Here is a 20,451-nt window from a genome sequence, read left to right as displayed (position 1 = left end):
GAACATCACAACTGTGGGACAGGTACAGGATGACAACAACAACTGCAAGAGTTACACCAGGAATGCACAATCCCTCCATCAGTGCTCAGACTGTCCACAATAGGCTGAGAGAGGCTGGACTGAGGGTATGTAGGCCTGTTGTAAGACAGGTCATCACCAGACATCACTGGCAACAACGTCGCCTATGGGCACAAACCCACCGTCGTTGGACCAGACAGGACTGGCAAAAACTACTCTTCACTGACGAGTCGTGGTTTTGTCTCACCATGGGGTGATGGTCGGATTCGCGTTTATCATTGAAGGAATGAGTGTTTCACCGAGGCCTGTACTCTGGAGCGGGATCGATTTGGAGGTGGAGGGTCCGTCATGGTCTGGGGCGGTGTGTCACAGCATCATCGGACTGAGCTTGTCATTGCGGGCAATCCCAATGCTGTGCGTTACAGGGAAGACCTCCTCCTCCCTCATGTAGTACCCTTCCTGCAGGCTCATCCTGACATGACCCTCCAGCATGACAATGCCACCAGCCATACTGCTCGTTCTGTGTGTGATTTCCTGCAAGACAGGAATGTCAGTGTTCTGCCATGGCCAGTAAAGAGCCTGGATCTCAATCCCATTGAGCACATCTGGGACCTGTTAGATCGGAGGGTGAGTGTTAAGGCCATTCCCCCCAGAAATGTCCGGGAACTTGCAGGTGCCTTGGTGGGAGAGTGGGGTAGCATCTCACAGCAAGAACTGGCAAATTTGGTGCAGTCCATGAGTAGGAGATACACGCAGTACTTAATGCAGCTGGTGGCCACACCAGATACTGACTGTTACTTTTGATTTTGACCACCCCCCCTCCTCCCTTTGTTCAGGGACACATTAATCAGTTTCTGTTAGTCAAATGTCTGTGGAACTTGTTCAGTTTATGTCTCAGTTGTTGAATCTTGTTTTGTTCATACAAATATTTACACATGTTTAGTTTGCTGAAAATAAACGCAGTTGACAGTGAGAGGACATTTCTTTTTTTTTTGCTGAGTTTAGTAGGTTAACATTATCACCTCTTCCACGCATGCTCAATCAATGCAACAGGACACACCCTACCAACAAGAGACACCTGTCAGCCTGTCAGCAAACAGTTTTGGTTCCCTAAAATGTTCAAAGCCATTTTAATAACCTCAAATAAAAGCTGACATTTTGTTCATTTTGCCTCATATTCATCATCTGATCTCATATCTAAACTAATGGAGTACAGAGCCAAAGCACTGTGATTTCTTCACCGTGAGCACAGTATTGCTTATTTAACTTGAGCAGGGAAACGTTTAGTAGAAATACCAAGCTGCAGTTGGAATACCTTAATTAAGATGCATATATTTTCCTGGCGAAATAAGCTTTTCATTCTTTTTAATCTTGATGTGTTGTGTGGACTGTGAGTAAGACTTCAATTTTCAACATGGAATTCATCCTGTCTTTTGTAAAGCAGCACATGTGGGATATTTTTAGGTTTTGGAGTTGCACAGTGCGGAATGTTTTGTAATTCAAGCTCTGCATGTTTGCATTTTGTCCACTAGGTTGTGCTGTGGGGTTATATGTAATTGTCTGTGGTAGTAATGAAACACGAGTCACCATGACGATTCTCGTCATTATTAATGTGTGTGTTATGTGTTGTGTATGCAAGAGATTGAACGTTGAGTGCGATTATGCTCTATGCTACCTTGGACTTCCCTACACTCAGGGAAAAAAGGGTTATTTGCTGAGGTATAGGGTTCTACCAAGAACTGTTTTGATCTGAAGACACCTTTTTGGGAGACCAAAGTTCTTTGTTTTTTTTAAGGCAAGAAGGGTTGTGCATAGAACCCATCTGAATTTGAATATTCCTTTTTGTCATTTCCTTTCTTTTAAATAGTGCCTGAGAATTAGTGTTTAAACTTTAACAGGAGTTTGAGTTTAAAAAGATAGGTGTGAGTGTTTTAAACTTTCCCTATATTGGAATATTTGTACATGTATCTGGCATTCCCTTAATTAATAATTGTACATTTACCATACTGCTAATATTTATTCATTTCAAATCAGTATTTTCTGTGATATCATTGAGCAGAGAGTACAATAGAAAGGGGTCTGAGGCTGCTTTTAAACAGGCAGACCACAAAAGAAATCTGAACTCATGAGGGACTGCGGTGGCCCTAGCCTTTTGGGGGCCCTAAGCTAAATTGTGTTACGTTCATAAACGTTTTTTTAGGAAGAACCCTCCTCTGTAGAAGTTCTAGGTTCAACCTTCTGCAAAGGGTTCTTCAGGGAACCTAAAATGGTTCCCTTATGGAGTCACTCAGAGGAACTTGATTCATGTTAACCTGTGGTAATTCCACATGGACAAACTTGTTTAGTGACTTACTGGGTCTTGATGAAAACGCAGGGCACAGGTATTACATTTTGTCTATCTTTGCAGTGTGCCAAGTCCTTTGCCGAACTCACACTATGAAACTTCAAATTTTCACACCAAAATCTTGATTAGCCAGCAGGGGTTCATCCCAATTTTTGGGAGTGCAATATGATGCACCAGAATTTAAAAGGAAATTTGAAGCTGTAAGAAAACGCTGTCATTTCAAATGCTGACTACAAACAGGGCGCTTCCTCAGTGGCACCCCAGGGTGTACAGAGAGAGTCTGAGGGGAGGTTGAATCCAGATGCAGCTTTTCTCCTTAACCGTCAGCCATGGTTTCTACCTCTGCACAGGGTGAGAGAGCCACCATAGAAAGTCATGTCGATGCCTTTCCTGTCCATCAGCATATTCAACAGAATCTGCAATGTAGGATATTTCATACTTCATTTATTGAAAATTAAGGTTGTGTGGTGGGTCTTACATAGAGATAAGATGCAGATGTATTTCATTTAAATAGGCAAGTCAATTAATACATTCTTATTTACAATGACTGCCAAACCCTAAATGATGCTGAGCCAATTGTGCACCGCCCTATGGGACTCCCAATCACGGCCAGTTGCGAGACAGCCTGAAGTCGAACCAGGGTCTGTGGTGACACCTCTAGCACTGAGATGCAGTGGCTTAGCATCATGTATATGAACTAGACCTTTTGAATCCTTGCAAATATTGGCTTTATATCTGCCAAGATGCTTTACAACCATTACAATACTCTCGCCTTATGATGAATTCCCTCCTTTTCTCAGTGCTTGCCTTTGATGAGGAAAACACTATTCCTGGTTTCATATTTGATTTAGATCTGACCACAAGGGGGCAGGCAGTCAGTCACTGACAAGTCTTGTTTTTCCCCTGTTGTTCTGGCTGGCCTAATGAGGCCAGGAAACTCCTGTTCCATTATCTTTTGTATTTTTCCTGATAAAAAGCTGATCATAACATAAGTGATAAGAGACAACTATTGCACTGCACTGATATGGACAAAAATGAAGAAATCCAAGACATTCCTCTTTTGCATTTTATTCACTTACTGAATTGCTATAGTATTGCATAGAGTATAAAAACAAATGTTAGACATTTCTACTAAATATAGATCACCAACAAACACTCATATTGCACTTGGGACAAAAGTGATAATTCTGAAGCATTCTGGTTTTCAGTAGAACGTTTTTGAAAATAACTCACACAAGTGATAAAAAACCCAAATATGTAAGAGATGGACTCCACCTCATCCATTCTGTAATGCTCCAACTCTAGTAAGACCATTCCAAAAGTGAAGTGTTTGTCGACCTCTCAGTAATAAGAGTCCTGTCTAAAAAATAAGATATTCGACATGGTTCTTTATCAAGAAAACTGTATTAGTTCACATTGGTTTGTCAACACCATACAGAGTGCAACTCCTTACAAACTGCAGAGAAGACACGAAAAAAGTCAATGGAACACTTAGGCTACTTAAAGATGTGCTATAACAGATATTTATTTACTCCTTTCCACAATTAATTTTAAGCATTCTGACCGTTAGTTTAGGAGTCTGCCGAGTGAAAGTGGGATTGCAGTCCTTTCACGTTTGGTAAAAATCTCCAAAACATCTAAGAACCCGAGGGCTAGTGAGTTACATAACTGGCCAGAATATTACAGGCCATCACGTTAGCCTATTCCATTGCTCAATCCAGGGATATTGATTGGTTATACAAACATACATGTACTGCCAATTTCATATTTTGGTTAAACTTCGCAAAGTTTCTGCAGGCTGAAAACAGTGTGAAAAGCTGCCAGTTTTACAACTGCCTGATCCATAGTAATCTTCATCTAGACTTTGTTAGAATCCCATCGTAGACACGAAAGGGTAGGCCCAGTTACATCTAAAATATCAATCTCTTCATGATCCGCAACAAATATTTACAGACATGTTTTCATAATATTACTTCTTCCATGAAAATAAAAAATGGGTCCTGAACTCTGCTACAAAACCCCCAGACCAGTTACTTAAATAAATGCAATATATTATCTCAATGCGGTCATGAAAATAAACAATCACACAGGAAAATGTATAAATACAAATATGTACAAGAAAAAAAAGCTTACAAAGCTTAGAAATTCTCAACTCATTCGATGCACAGGGCCCACTGAAGAATGTAGATGGTGTGATAAATAAGCCTCCTTGGTTTTATTGTACCATGTGTTATGATGTTCAGGGTAGGCCGAGTCAGTCCTTAGGGTGGGGTCTGTGTGCAGTCGTGCTGGGGTTTTGGAAGGACGGGAGGGGTCTGTGTGTCAACTGCAGAGCATCAACACCAGGGACTTGTTTACTTTGAGAGCTTCACCACAGAGTGCCGGGAGCCTGTGTCCTAATCTCTCATCTAAAAATCAGCCTATTTCAGAATATGTGGATCAGTGCAGACAAGATCATTCCGTTTTGGTTATATGATCCATGATAAATTGTGGATACAGCTGGATATACGGTGTTGAACAAACGGACAACAGAAGATGTCAAATTGTGCAAACCCTGGGTTATAAACAGTGAAAAGGAGGAGGAAGGGGACACATACCACAGTGAGAAAAGGAACTGTATCTAGCTGCTTACATTTGTTATTCACTTTCATACAGGCTAACAAAACCCCTCCCTCAGCATTCTTATTGGCTGACAGAAGGGGGCCCCTTTTGGGGGACAGAGCTTGGCATACAGACACACACACACATACCAGCTGTTGTGAAACTGTGTAGCCATTTCCACAAGCAAGTGTCTCCACATGAGCTACTGCCCCTCCCCCTCCCCCTCTCTCCAGTCTCGGGTGAAAACAGCCTAGAAGCAATGCAGGACAGTCCCTCAGCACAGGTATGACCCTCAGACAGAAGGAGCTAAGAGTAAGTGGGGATGTCCCATCAGTTGTGTAACCCTCTGGTTACACAACTCCTTTCACTACCTACACATGTAGGATCGTAATTTGCGCCAGTTTGCAACAGCAGCAAAATAATCCTGCGTCATCAAGAAATGTGAATTATAATTCATGGACATTTTTGTAGGGGTTGATACTTAAGGGAAAATCAAGTCTGAAATTCCAAAGTGGAAATTAAAACTTCAGAAGCCTTTTTAAACTCCAAATACAATAAGTTATCCTGAAACAGAGATCAAATTAAGATCCTACATCTGTATCCATGACTTGCATTTTCTTGGGAGTAGAGTCCAACCCCGCAGTCTGTTGTAAGAGAAAAGGCAATTCCGAGAGAACATTCCTAGAGAACAAATGTTGGAGGATTCTACCGGATGGCTGACAGTTTCACTCAACATTAGGACACCGTATTCTCGACCATAGCGTGAGGCACCGACATCCAAGGTCTGCTTTTTTGCAGTGTCAGTCTTTGGCGAGGGGAGTGTGAAGGGTTAAAAGCAGATGTGCCCACACCTGGCAGAATGGCTTCTTTTCAGGACTGAGTATCACATCAAAAATAAATTACTTAGAGAAATAACTCACAGGTTGTCGCCTTTTCATAGGCTAGTGTCCATGTGTGGGTCCACAGTGGGCAGTTCCACCATCACCAGTCTTCATCCTCAGTTATAGGCACTATGTTCTTTAGAGGGATACGACAACATCTGTATTTTTCTTTCTTATAACCGTTAGTGGGGGGGGGAATACATAGTACTCAAATTGTACAGTTCTTCAATGAGACAAACCACTAAATGCTGAAATGCATGCATTTTCTATTCTAGTGTAACAAAAACACACGGATCATTCCAAGTAATCAACGCAATATCCTCAAAACAAATATTCATCAAAATCTAGTGCTGATTCTTTTGTTGTCCGCTACCATCTGATTAAAATGACCAAAATGGATGGACAAGGCATCAGTGTAACATGGAATTATCGGCTATGTTTTGAGATTCATATCGGCAGGAAGGCATTCTTTCTGGTGTTAAAAATCTGCATTATTGACAATCACCAGTTTTCTATGTTAAAGGAACAAGACCAATCGAAATACAAAATGAGTGAAGCGGCGAGTTCATGAATCTCTTTGAATAGTGAGACAGAGCTCTTAGTTTTAGAGAGGTAGTGAGTATTGATTAAGTCCTATCTCATTAATTCTTGATAAATGATTGTAATGCTCCAGAAATACTTAATGGAATCCACCCCCAATGTTCTTTTCTTCACCTTGTTCCACAGGTTGTCATTCCTCCCCCCGCGAAGAATGCACTGGTGAATAACAATCCCGTATAAATGTCTCAATGGTAATACTTGCGTTTCTTGCTTTAAGTCCCTGCATATTCATTTAATCTTGCTATAGAAAAAAAGATGGCCTCAGCGGGCCACCAAAAATGTGCATTATCATACAGTAGAAGTGTATCAGGCAGGTATCCATCAGTCTTTTTGTATAAATATAACAAGTTCTTTGTATGAAAATAGAGACATAAAAAAATCAAGTCATTCTTCCCACCCCCAGCTCATAAAATGCTGGGTAGTTGTGACTACGACGTGGCGCCAATCAGTCAAGAGCGTACCAGGATCTCCATGATGTGGTCGAGGTCGTTGAGACACATCTGCAGAGTACTGCTGGAGGTGGAGAATGCCTTGAGGTTATAGTCATTCCCCAAGGAGGCTCCGCTGCTCCCTCTGGGAGGGGGGCAGGCCAGAACAGAGAAGTCTGACGGGTCGTACATGGATGTGTCAATGTCCTCAAAAATGTCGTCCAGCTGCAGGTCCGTCAGGTAGCTGGTGGAGTTGGTGATTTCAAAGGAGCCAAACAGCAGATCCTGCGACTTGCCGCCATCCTCCGACCCCGGTCCCTTGGGGAGCTCTGTGCAGGTTGACTGTACGTCGTCTTCACACAGCAGTGAGGATGAGAGCGCGGCCACTGGGGTGGAGGGACGGTCCGAGGGCACAGGCGGCAGATCCGGGGAGTGGTGCGGTGTAGCGGGGGCTGGAGGGCCTCCCTCCTGCCTCATCTCCTGTTGAATCTGTCGCAGAGTGTTAGCCAGCAACACCGAGCGGTGCAGGCTGGGTTCAGCTCGGCGCTGGCAACTCTGGAGTTTATCCAGGCACAGGTTCAGCACCAGCTGCCTCTGCTGGGGGTAGGGCAGGTCCAGCATCTGATCCTCACAGTCACTAAGCTTACGTTTCACCCCACGGCCCACCATGTACCTGTAGAGGGAAAAGGAAGAAAGGATGTTAGACCAGAGAAGAGGAAGCGCTCCCTTTTTCCTGCTTCAGGAACAATTCAACTAAGCAGAAGAGACCCAGCTGCTAATGCAATGATGCCTACAGGAGAACCACCTCTTAAGCAGACTGGAATTGTGACAATTTTTTCCCCAATGGTCTTTGGCTTGAGTGGGACATCTTTATTTATCCACCCTCTTTGGTTAGACAGTCCAGTCCACTGAGGTAAAACAATAACTAACGAAATTACAGTTAATGAAAATGTACACTTAATCCAGTATGAACTAAAATAAAAATCTAAATTCTACAGTACAACAGCATGTCAAATGGAAAACTAACAATGACTCAATAATCCATGCCATCTGGGAACGCTATAAAGTCCAAAAGTTATGGACTGAGTTATAAAGTGGTCTGTCAGAACTATAACAATGTCAATTAACTTTTAATCCGTCGGTCTGCATATTTCAAGACAAAGCATGAGGGTGCAGTGAGATACCCGATAGGTTTGACAATACTTCTCTCAAACTTTGAAAAAAAAAAAAACACTTAAATACAGGAAAATCAAAACAATCCTCAATTTGACAACGGAAAGGTAAAATGCTTTATCTAAACTGTTGAAAGTGTGTGGGTGACGGAGAGAAACAAAATGGTGCAATTTGAGGCCATGTGGCAGAGTGATGCAGATGGGATTGTGAACATGTGGGTCTGAACAGATGTTATGTCGTAGATGTTTGCGTGTGTTTTGTAGTGTTTGAATATATTATTTTTCATAGAACAAAAAGAGCTGGAGACTGCAACCATCGTTTTCAATTTGATCTACTCATGTTAGCATATGCCTAGTCATGGACAGTCTTCATCTGAAAGTAAATCAGACCCCTTGACTTCCACTTTGTTACGTACAGCCTTATTCTAAAATTGATTAAATAGTGTTTTCCCCCCCTCAATTTGCACACAATACCCCATAATGACAAAGTAAAAACAGGTTTTTAGAAATGTTTGCAAATTTGTATTTTGCTCCGTTCATCTTTCCCCTCAATCCTGACTAGTCTCCCAGTCCCTGATTGATTGAATATATAACTGAAATCACATTTACACAAGTATCCAGACCCTTTACTCAGTACTTCGTTGAACCTTTGGCAGCGATTATAGCCTCGATTCTTCTTGGTGCTACAAGCCTGGCACACCTGTATTAGAGAAGTTCCTCCCATTCTGCTCTGCAGATCCACTCAAGCTCTGTCAAGGTGGGATGGGGAGCGTCGCTGCAGAGCTATTTTCAGGTCTATAACAGATGTTCGATCGGGTTCTAGTCCCGGCTGGATGGGCCACTCAAAGACTTGTGTGTTGTCTTGGCTGTGTGCTTAGCGTCGTTGTCCTGTTGGAAGATAAACCTTCACCCCAGTCTGAGGTCCTGAGAACTCTGGAGCAGGTGTTCAACAAGGATCTCTGTACTTTGCTCCGTTCATCTTTCCCCTCGATCCTGACTAGTCTCCCATTCCCTGAAAAACATAACCACACCATAATGCTGCCACCACCATGCTTCACCGTAGGGATGGTGACAGGTTTCCTCCAGACGTGACACTTGGCATACAGACCAAAAAGAGATCAATCTTGGTTTTAGCAGAACAGAGAATCTTGTTTCTCATGGTCTAATAGTCTTTTAGGTGCCGTTTGACACTCCAAGCGAGTTGTCATGTGGATTTTACTGAGGAATGGGACTTCAGTCTGGCAACTACCATACAGGCCTGATTTGTGGAGTGTTGCAGAGATGGTTGTCCTTCTGGAAGGTTCTGCCATCTCCACAGAGGAACTGTCAGAGTGACCATTGGGTTCTTGGTCACCTCCCTGACCAAGGCCCTTCCCCCCGATTACTCCATTTGGCTGGGTGGCCAGCTCCAGGAAGAGTCTTGGTGGTCCCAAACATCTTCAAATTTAAGAATGGAGGAGGCCACTGTGTTCTTGTGGACCTTCAATGCTGGAGACATTTTTTTGGTACCCTTCCCCAGATCCCTTGGTACCCTTCCACGTGCCTCGACATAATCCTGTCTTGGAGCTCTACAGACAATTTCTTTGACCTTAAATGGCTTGGTTTTTGCTCAGACATGGACTGTCAACTGTGGGACCTTATATAGACAGGTGTGTGCCTTTCCAAATCATGTCCAATCAATTGAATTTACCACAGGTGGACTCCAAAGATGATCAATGGAAACAGGATGAAAATGAGCCTGAATACTTATGTAAATAAGGTATCCGTTTTAAATGTTTTATACATTTGCGAACATTTCTAAAAACCTGTTGTTTTCACAGTCATTTTTTATTTATTTCACATTTATTTAACCAGGTAGGCTAGTTGAGAACAAGTTCTCATTTACAACTGCAACCTAGCCAAGATAAAGCACAGCAGTTCGACACAGAGTTACACATGGAATAAACAGTCAATAATACAGTAGAAAAAAGAAAAATCTATATACAGTGAGTGCAAATGAGGTAAGGCAATAAATAGGCCATAGTGGTGACGTAATTACAATATAGCAATTAGACACTGGAATGGTAGATGTGCAGAAGATTAATGTGCAAGTAGAGATACTGGGGTGCAAAAGAGCAAGATAAATAAATAAATACAATATGGGGATGAGGTAGTTGGATGGGCTGTTCACAGATGGGCTACGTACAGGTGCAGTGATCTGCTCTGACAGCTGGTGCTTAAAGCTAGTGAGGGAGATAGTCTCCAGCTTCATTGATTTTTGCAGTTCGTTCCAGTCATTGGCAGCAGAGAACTTGAAGGAAAGGCAGCCAAAGGAGGAGTTGGCTTTGGTAGCGCATGCTACGGGTGGGTTCTGCTATGGTGACCAGTGAGCTGAGATAAGGCGGGGCTTTACCTAGCAGAGAGCCAGTGGGTATGGCAACAAGTTTTTTATTTTATTTTAATTTTACCTTTATTTAACTAAGCAAATCAGTTAAGAACAAATTCTTATTTTCAATGACAGCCTTGTTCAGGGGCAGAACGACAGATGTGTACCTTGCAAGTTCAAACCCCCGAGCTGACAACCTTCCGGTTAATAGTCCAACGCTCTAACCACTAGGCTACCCTGCCGCCCCATGAAACAATGGCCAGCCAACGAGAACATACAGGTTGCAATGGTAGGTAATATATGGGGCTCTGGTGACAAAACGGATGGCACTGTGATAAACTGCATCCAATTTGCTGAGTAGAGTGTTGGAGGCTATTTTATAGATGACATAGCCGAAGTCGAGGATCGGTAGGATGGTCAGTTTTACGAAGGTATGTTTGGCAGCATGGGTAAAGGATGCTTTGTTGCGAAATAGGAAGCCAATTCTAGATTTAATTTTGGATTGGTGATGCTTAATGTGAGTCTGGAAGGAGAGTTTGCAGTCTAACCAGACACCTAGGTATTCGCAGTAGTCCACATATTCTAAGTCAGAACCCTCCAGAGTAGTGATTATGGATGGATGGGTAGGTGTGGGCAGCGAACGGTTGAAGAGCATGCATTTAGTTTTGCTTGCATTTAAGAGCAGTTGGAGGCCACAGAAGGAGAGTTGTATGGCATTGAAGCTCGTCTGGAGGGTTGTTAACAGTGTCCAAAGAAGGGCCAGATATATATAGAATGGTGTCGTCTGCGTAGAGGTGGATCAGAGAATCACCAGCAGTGAGAGCAACATCATCGATGTATAGAGAAAAGAGAGTCGGCCCAAGAATTGAACCCTGTGGCACCCCCATAGAGACTGCCAGAGGTCCGGACAACAGGTCCTCCGATTTGACACACTGAGCTCTATCAGAGAAGTAGTTAGTGAACCAGGCGAGGCAATCATTTGAGAAACCAAGGCTGTTGAGCCTGCCAATAAGAATACGGTGATTGACAGAGTCGAATGCCTAGGCCAGGTCGATGAATACGGCTGCACAGTATTGTCTATTATCAATGGCGGTTATATCATTTAGGACCTTGAGCGTGGCGGAGGTGCACCCATGACCAGCTCTGAAACCAGATTGCATAGCGGAGAAAATACGGTGGTATTCGAAATGGTCGGAAATCTGTTGACTTGGCTATAGAAGACAAGGTAGGATAGATATAGGTCTGTAGCAATTTGGGTCTAAAGTGTCTCCCCCTTTGAAGAGGGGGATGGCCGTGGCAGCTTTCCAATCTTTGGGAATCTCAGACGATATGAAAGAGGTTGAACAGGCTAGTAATAGGGGTTGCAACAATTTCGCAGATTATTTTAAAGAGGGTCCAAATTATCAGCCGGGCTGATTTGTAGGAGTCCAGGTTTTGCAGTTCTTTAAGAACATCAGCTATCTGGATTTGGGTGAAGGAGAAATGGGGGTGGCTTGGGAAAGTTGCTTTGGGGAGTGCATATCTGTTGACCGGGGTAGGGGTAGCCAGGTGGAAAGCATGGCCAGCCTTGGAAAAATGCTTATTAAAATTCTCTATTATAGTGGATTTATAGGTGGTGACAGTGTTTCCTAACCTCAGTGCAGTGGGCAGCTGGGAGACGCTCTTATTCTCCATGGACTTTAGTGTCCCAGAACTTTAAGTTTGTGCTACAGGATGCACATTTCTGCTTGAAAAAGCTAGCCTTAGCTTTCCTAACTCATCATGGGGTATTGTGTGTAGATAATTTAACATACACTGCTCAAAAAAATAAAGGGAACACTTAAACAACACAATGTAACTCCAAGTCAATCACACTTCTGTGAAATCAAACTGTCCACTTAGGAAGCAACACTGATTGACAATAGATTTCACATGCTGTTGTGCAAATGGAATAGACAACAGGTGGAAATTATAGGCAATTAGCAAGACACCCCCAATAAAGGAGTGGTTCTGCAGGTGGTGACCACAGACCACCTCAGTTCCTATGCTTCCTGGCTGATGTTTTGGTCACTTTTGAATACTGGCGGTGCTTTCACTCTAGTGGTAGCATGAGACGGAGTCTACAACCCACACAAGTGGCTCAGGTTGTGCAGCTCATCCAGGATGGGACATCAATGCGAGCTGTGGCAAGAAGGTTTGCTGTGTCTGTCAGCATAGTGTCCAGAGCATGGAGGCGCTACCAGGAGAAAGGCCAGTACATCAGGAGACATTGAGGCTGTAGGAGGGCAACAACCCAGCAGCAGGACCGCTGCCTCCGCCTTTGTGCAAGGAGGAGCAGGAGGAGCACTGCCAGAGCCCTGCAAAATGACCTCCAGCAAGCCACAAATGTGCATGTCTGCTCAAACAGTCAGAAACAGACTCCATGAGGGTGGTATGAGGGCCTGACGTCCACAGGTGGGGGCTGTGCTTACAGCCCAACACCGTGCAGGACGTTTGGCATTTGCCAGAACACCAAGATTGGCAAATTCGCCACTGGCGCCCTGTGCTCTTCACAGATGAAAGCAGATTCACACTGAGCACGTGACAAGAGTCTGGAGAAGCCGTGGAGAACGTTCTGCTGCCTGCATCCTCCAGCATGACCGGTTTGGCGGTGGGTCAGTCATTGTGTGGGGTGGCATTTCTTTGGGGGGGCCGCACAGCCCTCCATGTGCTCGCCAGAGGTAGCCTGACTGCCATTAGGTACCGAGATGAGATCCTCAGACCCCTTGTGAGACCATATGCTGGTGCAGTTGGCCCGGGGTTCCTCCTAATGCAAGACAATGCTAGACCCCATGTGGCTGGAGTGTGTCAGCAGTTCCTGCAAGAGGAAGGCATTGATGCTATGGACTGGCCTGCCCATTCCCCAGACCCGAAACCAATTGAGCACATCTGGGACATCATGTCTCGCTCCATCCACCAACGCCACGTTGCACCACACACTGTCCAGGAGTTGGCGGATGCTTTAGTCCAGGTCTGGGAGGAGATCCCTCAGGAGACCATCCACGACCTCATCAGGAGCATGCCCAGGCGTTGTAGGGAGGTCATACAGGCACGTGGAGGCCACACTACTGAGCCTCATGTTGACTTGTTTTAAGGACATTACATCAAAGTTGGATCAGCCTGTAGTGTGGTTATCCACTTTAATTTTGAGTGACTCCAAATCCAGACCTCCATGGGTTGATAAATTTGATTTCCATTGATAATTTGTGTCATTTTGTTGTCAGCACATTCAACTATGTAAAGAAAAGTCATTAAGAATATTTCATTCATTCAGATCTAGGATGTGTTATTTTAGTGTTCCCTTTATTTTTTTGAGCAGTGTATTTTAGAATAAGGCTGTAAAGGAACCAAATGTGGAAAAGGGGGTCTGAATACTTTACGAATGTACTACTTTACGAATGTATATTTGTTGAAATCCTGTCCATTCCACAGGGTAGAAGGAAAAACCCTGTTGGCTGTCAGTGGTTGCTGCAGCATGAACGGGAGAGCTGTGGCGCTAGCTAGCGCTGCACGTAGGTCACATGGCCCACTCCTCTCAGGGGGAATGAGGCAGTGTTGGGAGTACGGTGCTCGACTTGCTAGTCACCATGGCAATCCATATCCATCTATCCTGCCCGAGTGTCAGCCCAAGAGCATGTCTGAGGACAGAGCACTGGCTGACTGAGCTGTCCACATCGTCACATCTCCTTTCACTCTATTTGCACAATGAGCAGAATCACCACACCATACATAGGTTGGGTAAATGGCAGAAGTAAAACACAGGATATCCTACTGTCTGTACACTGTATAATAATTACATTAACTATTACAGGAGCTACCTCTGCAGTGATTCCTTAATCACAGCATGTAGCCAATATGATGAGCTCTCCGCTCTCCCGCTGTTCCTGGAGCACCGCCTCTCTTCCAATCAGTGTGTGGTGTTGGCGCTGAGTGGGTGTCGACAGGAAGCCGGGCTGCAGCAGCCTACTCCGTGCTGTAGGCGGTTCTGCATTCACAACTGATCCATCACTTGGATGTCTGGTTGCATGCAGCCTCCGCAGGTCCCAGTGCACACTGGTCTCCTCTACAGCAGAGGCAGCAGCAATGGGAATGAATGACTGAAGATAGTGTGGCAAGGAATGCCATTGCGCAACATAAGTATGCTCTTTTTAATAAAGTCAAGTTATAGTGAACTTAAAAGATGAATAACAAATGAAGAATAGCTGGTATTCAAATACATTTTATGTACTGCCGTCTTCTAATCTAAACATATAATTTTCCACCTTCAGGGTGCTGTACAGTGTTGCTTCAACTTGTGTGTGTGGAGGCAGTTGTCCAATTCCACGTCTGAGGTCGGTGGTTACATAACTGCATCCGCCACCACAAAGAGCAGTGCTCCTTACAAACCTGCCCTATATGCTAGGTGTTCACAAAACAATCATAGGCTGAAGAATGGATTATAGCTCTGTGCTTTTGAGGTATCTGAAAGACATAGGCTACACTGTAAACATGGGTGGTGAAACTGAAGTCTGCAGCCTGTGTCTGGCAGCAAAAAAAGTATATAAATGGAACGAGTCCAACAAATCCTATCAATGTCGTCTGCACAATTAATTAAAACCTGTCATTTTTGCAGTGAAAACAAGCCGGAGAAAGACAGCATCCCAGTGTGGATTACACCCAAGCTCCTGGGTGATAAATGCAATGTTAACTGGACCGCTAACTTGTTCCAACATATGTATCAAATTTGAAAAGCAAACTTATTCCATTAAAATTCCCTAGCACTACACTGTTGTAACGTGGATTTTCATTTGCAGATAAAAACCTGTGGCTTGGACTCCGAGCAGAGCAATAGCTAGCTGTGCCTCTCATATGTAAGCAGTTGAGGCAGTGAGCTATTCTTTATACAGGGGCTCTGTATAAAGCCAGTTTCACCACAGCCTACTTACCATGGCAACAGTGCCAGATGAGAGGCCAGAGCTAGAGACCGAGTCTACACTGGATTGTGCACAAATGATGCATAGGCCTAGAGTCAGAGAGAGGACTTTTGGAGCGGAGACATTGGCACTGCAGCATCTGGGAATTTTAAGTAAACCCATCACAGTTCAGCGTTCTGAAAATATAACGGGACATAAGGATATCCTCTAAACCATTTGTAAACTCATACCACGGAGGGACAAATGTCTGCAGGTTTACTCCTCCCTTGTACTTGATTGATGAATCAGTAAGGAACTCCCCTCACCTGGTTGTCTAAGACCTAATTGAAAGGGAAAACTAAAAAGCATCAGACACTACGCCCTCCATGGAATGAGTTTGACACCCCTACTCTGAGCCCTTCATTTTATTCCGTTGCAGACTTTGGCCAAATGACGAAGTGCTGACTGTGTTCTGGACGGTGTTAACCTAACGTAGCAGTCGTAAAAACCTGAAACTACACTGAACAAAAATAAAAACACAACATGGAACAATTTCAATGATTTTACCGAGTTAGAGTTCATATAAGGAAATTGGTTAATTGAAATAAATTCATCAGGTCCTAATCTATGGATTTCACGACTGAGAATACAAATATTAATCTGTTGGTCAGATACAGTACCTTAAAAAAGGGGCATGGATCAGAAAACCAGTCAGTATCTGACGAGACCACCATTTCCCTCATGCAGCGCGACATTTCCTTCCCATAGAGTTGATCAGGCAGTTGATTGTGGCCTGTGGAATGTTGTTCCACTCCTCTTCAATGGCTGTAAGAAGTTGCTGGATATTGGCAGGAACTGGAACACTTGTCGTACACGTCGATCCAGAGCACCCCAAACATGCTCAATGGGTGACATGTCTGTAAGTGTGCAGGTCATGGAAGAACCGACATTTTCAGCTTCCAGAAATTGTGTACAAATCCATGCGACGGGCCCGTGCATTATTATGCTGAAAAATGAGGGGATGGGGGCAGATTAATTGCACGACAATGGGCCTCAAGGTCTTGTCACGGTATCACTGTGTACTCAAATTGACATTGATAAAACAAATTGTTTGTCATCCGTAGCTTATGCCTGCCCATACCATAACCCCACCATGGAGCACTCTGTTCACAACTTTGATATCAGCAAACCGCTCGCCCACACGTGGTCTGTGGTTGTGAAGCCAGTTGGACATACCGCCAAATTACCTAAAAAACATTGGAGGCGGCTTATGATAGAGAAATGAACATTTGATTCTGGCAACAATTCCGATGGACATTCCTAGAGTCAGCATGTCAAAGCAGATATGCTCACGAACAGGGAAGTAAACAAATTTGTGCACAAAATTGAGAAATAAGCTTCTTGTGCACATGAAATATCCCAGAAATGTTTCATTTCAACATAGGACCAACACTTTACATGTGACATTTATACTTTTGTTCAGTGTAGATCCCCTACATACTTGTATTGACAAGAAAATAAAAACATCCGGGGAGGTTCTCTTCTGCACGGTTCAACCAATCCAGTAAATGTGGAGGAGTTAAGATGGAGTTTCACCTCATTTATCATCCAAAAGAGGAAGTAGCATCACAGGCTCTTTCCATTTCCCCTGAAAACCGGATGTTCCGGTTGTTGGGGACTCGGCAGAAACTAGGACGTTGTAGACCAGCGTTTCCCCAAACTCTGTCCTGGGGACCCCAAGGGGTGCATGTATGGTTGTTGCCCTAGCAGCACACAGCTGATTCAAGTTATCAAAGCTTGATGGTTAGTTGAGTCAGCTGTAAAGTGCCAGTGCAAAAACCAAAACGAGCACCCCCTGGGGTCCCCAGGACGAGAATGGGAAACCCTGTTGTAGACCCTGGCTGTTGAAGAAAAGATTCAAAGGATTCAGTGTGGACAGGTAAACTAGCAACTAAATCTAGTAAATCAAATCCAATTTTATTGGTCTCGTAGACGGTGTATTTTTCAGTTATCGCGGGTGCAGAGAAATGCTTAAGTTCCTAGCTCCAGTCATACCTAACATGTAAATCCCCAAAAGAAAAACAAACAAATTAACAAACAGAAATATTAGAACAAGCAACGTCAGAGTCAGGAATATAAATATGTATATAATGGTGTGTATAGACATTATGGACATTATATGAATAGAAAAGGTGTGTATAGCAATAGTTATATCAGATGAGCCATGACTAGAATACAGTATACACATATATGGAGTAAAACACAGTATGTAAACATTATTAAAGTGACCAGTGTTCAATGACTATGTACATAGACTGCTTCCCTAAGGTATAGGTTGAGTACTGGGTGGTAGTCAGCTAGTAACAGTGACTAAAGATTTGATAATCTTTTTTGCCAGGGAGTTGATACACGACTGACAGTTCCACTCTCCTTAAATACTTTGTTTTTCATTTAGGTAAATTTGTGAACTGCGGGGGGGTGAGTAGGGGCTGCAGAGGCCGGAATGCTACCCAGGCAGGGCACGACTGTCCCAAGTTTTATGGTACTTTCAAACAAGAAAGAATTATGGAGTGGGAAAACCCAGCCAAGTGAGTCAACTCGATAGTTTTCAATAAGCTAATAAATTGGGAGGACATAAGATAGAGTTAAAATGTGGAATATCGTCAGAAAATGTGGAATGGTTGTAACTTGACGCAACAACGGACCAGTCAGCCAATTGAAAACGGAGAACAGCGTCTCTTGCCTCTTTTCTGCCCACTCTATGGATTTCCCTGCGTCGGTGGCACATGAGTGAAGTCACGATTCTACACACGCACTCCCCCTCTCTCTCTCAGCCCTGGAGGCAACAGATATATGGCCAGGAGAGAACGAGGAGGGGTAGGCTGTGGGCAAAAGTGGGAGGAGAAAGAGTAGAAACAAGGAAGTGCAGTGCGGATAATGGCCGGGGAGAGGAAGGGAAGAGGAGGCGGAGACAACTATTGATAAGCAGAGTAGGATCAGAGTAATGAACAGTTAAGCGGACAGACCGCTCTGGCGGAAGTCTTTATATGGACAGATTTGTCACTGGGTGGCGGAACCACCCTGACGAAATGAGTCACATTCATTAGGTAACAGATTAGTCACTCTTCCAGACACGGAGAAGTCCTCACCTACTGATTTCATTGGGGTTGAGCATGTAGATCCAGTCGAGGGGGAACTAACACTGCAACATCCTACCTACATTCTGAAGTGCCTGAGGAAATCACACACATTTGTGGCATGACCACTCTCCTCCTAGTAAATAACCTGGAGAAGATGTAACAAATATAATTTGTCAAAAGTCGTTGATAATTGCTTGGTTTTATACATCATTAAGAACACTCATGGCACATGATGCTCACAGATTCTGAGTGTCGAAATAGAGCAAAAACCATATCCATTAATTGTAGAGTCTCCTTTCAGAAAGGCCACTTCACTAGTACAGCATGGGACCTCTTATTACTGACACGCACAAGTCATGTGTGAACAACTGTAGAGGCTTTTTTGCATAATGCTGCATCTTTGCTAAATAACATATATTCTGTCCGGGTCCTGTAAAACACCTCTTGCTTGAAGTCAGAGACAACATATTTAGGTTTCTGCCCTACACTTCCATTTCGCCAAATCAAATTGGATGGCTAATAAAACATATTGGCCATGATTATTTGCACGTGTCAGACATAACGCACCAGCAGGCAGAAATGCAAAACCATTATGTTGAAGTGGCTCGATCTAGCTAGATAACTCCACATTTCAGATGTGTCGGCCAACGTTGCTTGCTGGCGCTACCCCAGTTGACTAGCTAGTCAAGTTGATCCCACATTACACAGCAGCAGCGCACACGAACTCCGTGAACTAACGTCAATGTTAGTTGTGAAAACGCAACAATCGCCTTGTCCGTTTCATAAATGGCAAATAGATTAAGAACCGATTAACATAACTAGGAATTCGCTCAAATTATAGTAACAGAGGCTAGCAATTTTGTTGCAAATTATCGATTCAAACCATGTTCGTTTTGGTTCCCGATTACAGCTCGCGCTAACGTTAGTTACCTATGGTCGACGAAATGTGGTTAGTTAGCTAGCTACTGTTCGACCAATGTTTCAGGTATAGATAGGATATTTACTTGGCATTGGCATGTCTAAATCATATGTTTAAAGTTGTCTTATTGTGGAGGAAAATGAGAGGAAGTACACAGTAGCAGGCTAACTTGGCTAAAGACAAGTGGCTAGCTAACTATGCTAACGTTAGCTAGGTTAGTTATGAAGTTTGTGGCAGAGCTAAACTGAGTTTTTTTTTTTAATTTACGAACATTAACAAATGGTGTACTAAACCAAGTCAATTGTATTGATTGGATAAAGTATATTACCTTGAGGAAGGGAGGGCATTTCCATGTTGTTCAGGTCCTTTCACGGCACAGTCCACATCCAAACGACACATTGTTGAGGCAGTTCGAATTCTGCTTTTTCTTCTCACCGATGTCTCGTAGGATACAATATCCCGTTGGCCCATATCATGTTGTGTTGTACTAACTATTTAGTTCAATTTCTCGCCACAGAAAAGTAGGAAAACTGTGACAGACTGCTAAGAACTAAAATACATCTAGCTAGCACGAAATATACTGTTAGCTATGCTAACAGGCCTTATTATAAAATCATCTGACTTTGAAAGTCGAAATATGCTTGCCAAAAGTATGGCCATTCCTGGACAAACTACTCTATTGCAAGCATCGAACTAACTATTAGCTAACTGAAGAACTACCGTTCAAAACTTTGGCTACAACATTGTAGAACCTACCCGAAAGAGGCTCAGCTGATTGACGGTCGTCAGGTGGGAGAACCTTGATTGGTCGAATGAAATTTCAGGCCCACCTAGTAACTACGTCTGATTGGCAGAGTACACTTCCCCCCACTCTTGCCACAACCTTCTCGTTCTAATTAGCCGCCTTGCGCTCACATACTGGAAACGTGACCGAACGAAAGTACTGTACTAGCTGAAGAAGACGATTCAAATGTCATTTACGTTTTTGGCACAAAATAGTAGCGATGAGCAAGATTGAGGACAAATGTGTAATGTATTTGCCAATCTAAGGTTTAGAATCATTTTCACTTTTC

At 43.6% G+C, this 20,451-nt stretch overlaps 1 protein-coding gene across 4 annotated transcripts; it reads right to left on the bottom strand.

The window, feature by feature from the left end:
* Positions 1-3,414: 3,414 nt before the first annotated feature.
* Positions 3,415-20,223, bottom strand: si:dkey-177p2.6 (uncharacterized protein LOC568712 homolog). 4 transcript variants are annotated; one of them, XM_024420622.2, is made up of 4 exons: positions 19,707-19,807; positions 18,469-18,604; positions 16,916-17,220; positions 3,415-7,545 (listed from the first exon to the last, which is right to left on the bottom strand). In XM_024420622.2, exons 3-4 carry the CDS (start codon positions 16,918-16,920, stop codon positions 6,894-6,896), a joined length of 657 nt encoding a protein of 218 aa, XP_024276390.1. In that variant the 5' UTR covers positions 16,921-17,220; positions 18,469-18,604; positions 19,707-19,807; the 3' UTR covers positions 3,415-6,893. The 4 variants fall into 4 exon arrangements, with proteins under 4 accessions (XP_024276390.1, XP_024276389.1, XP_024276388.1 ...); XM_024420621.2 differs by lacking the exon at positions 18,469-18,604 and having other exon boundaries at positions 19,707-19,839; XM_024420620.2 differs by lacking the exons at positions 16,916-17,220; positions 18,469-18,604 and having other exon boundaries at positions 19,707-20,223.
* Positions 20,224-20,451: the final 228 nt, after the last annotated feature.

Source organism: Oncorhynchus tshawytscha, linkage group LG05 (genome assembly GCF_018296145.1).
Source record: "Oncorhynchus tshawytscha isolate Ot180627B linkage group LG05, Otsh_v2.0, whole genome shotgun sequence".
Taxonomy (NCBI): Eukaryota; Metazoa; Chordata; class Actinopteri; order Salmoniformes; family Salmonidae; genus Oncorhynchus; species Oncorhynchus tshawytscha.
This window is presented reverse-complemented; position numbering and strand designations above follow the sequence as displayed.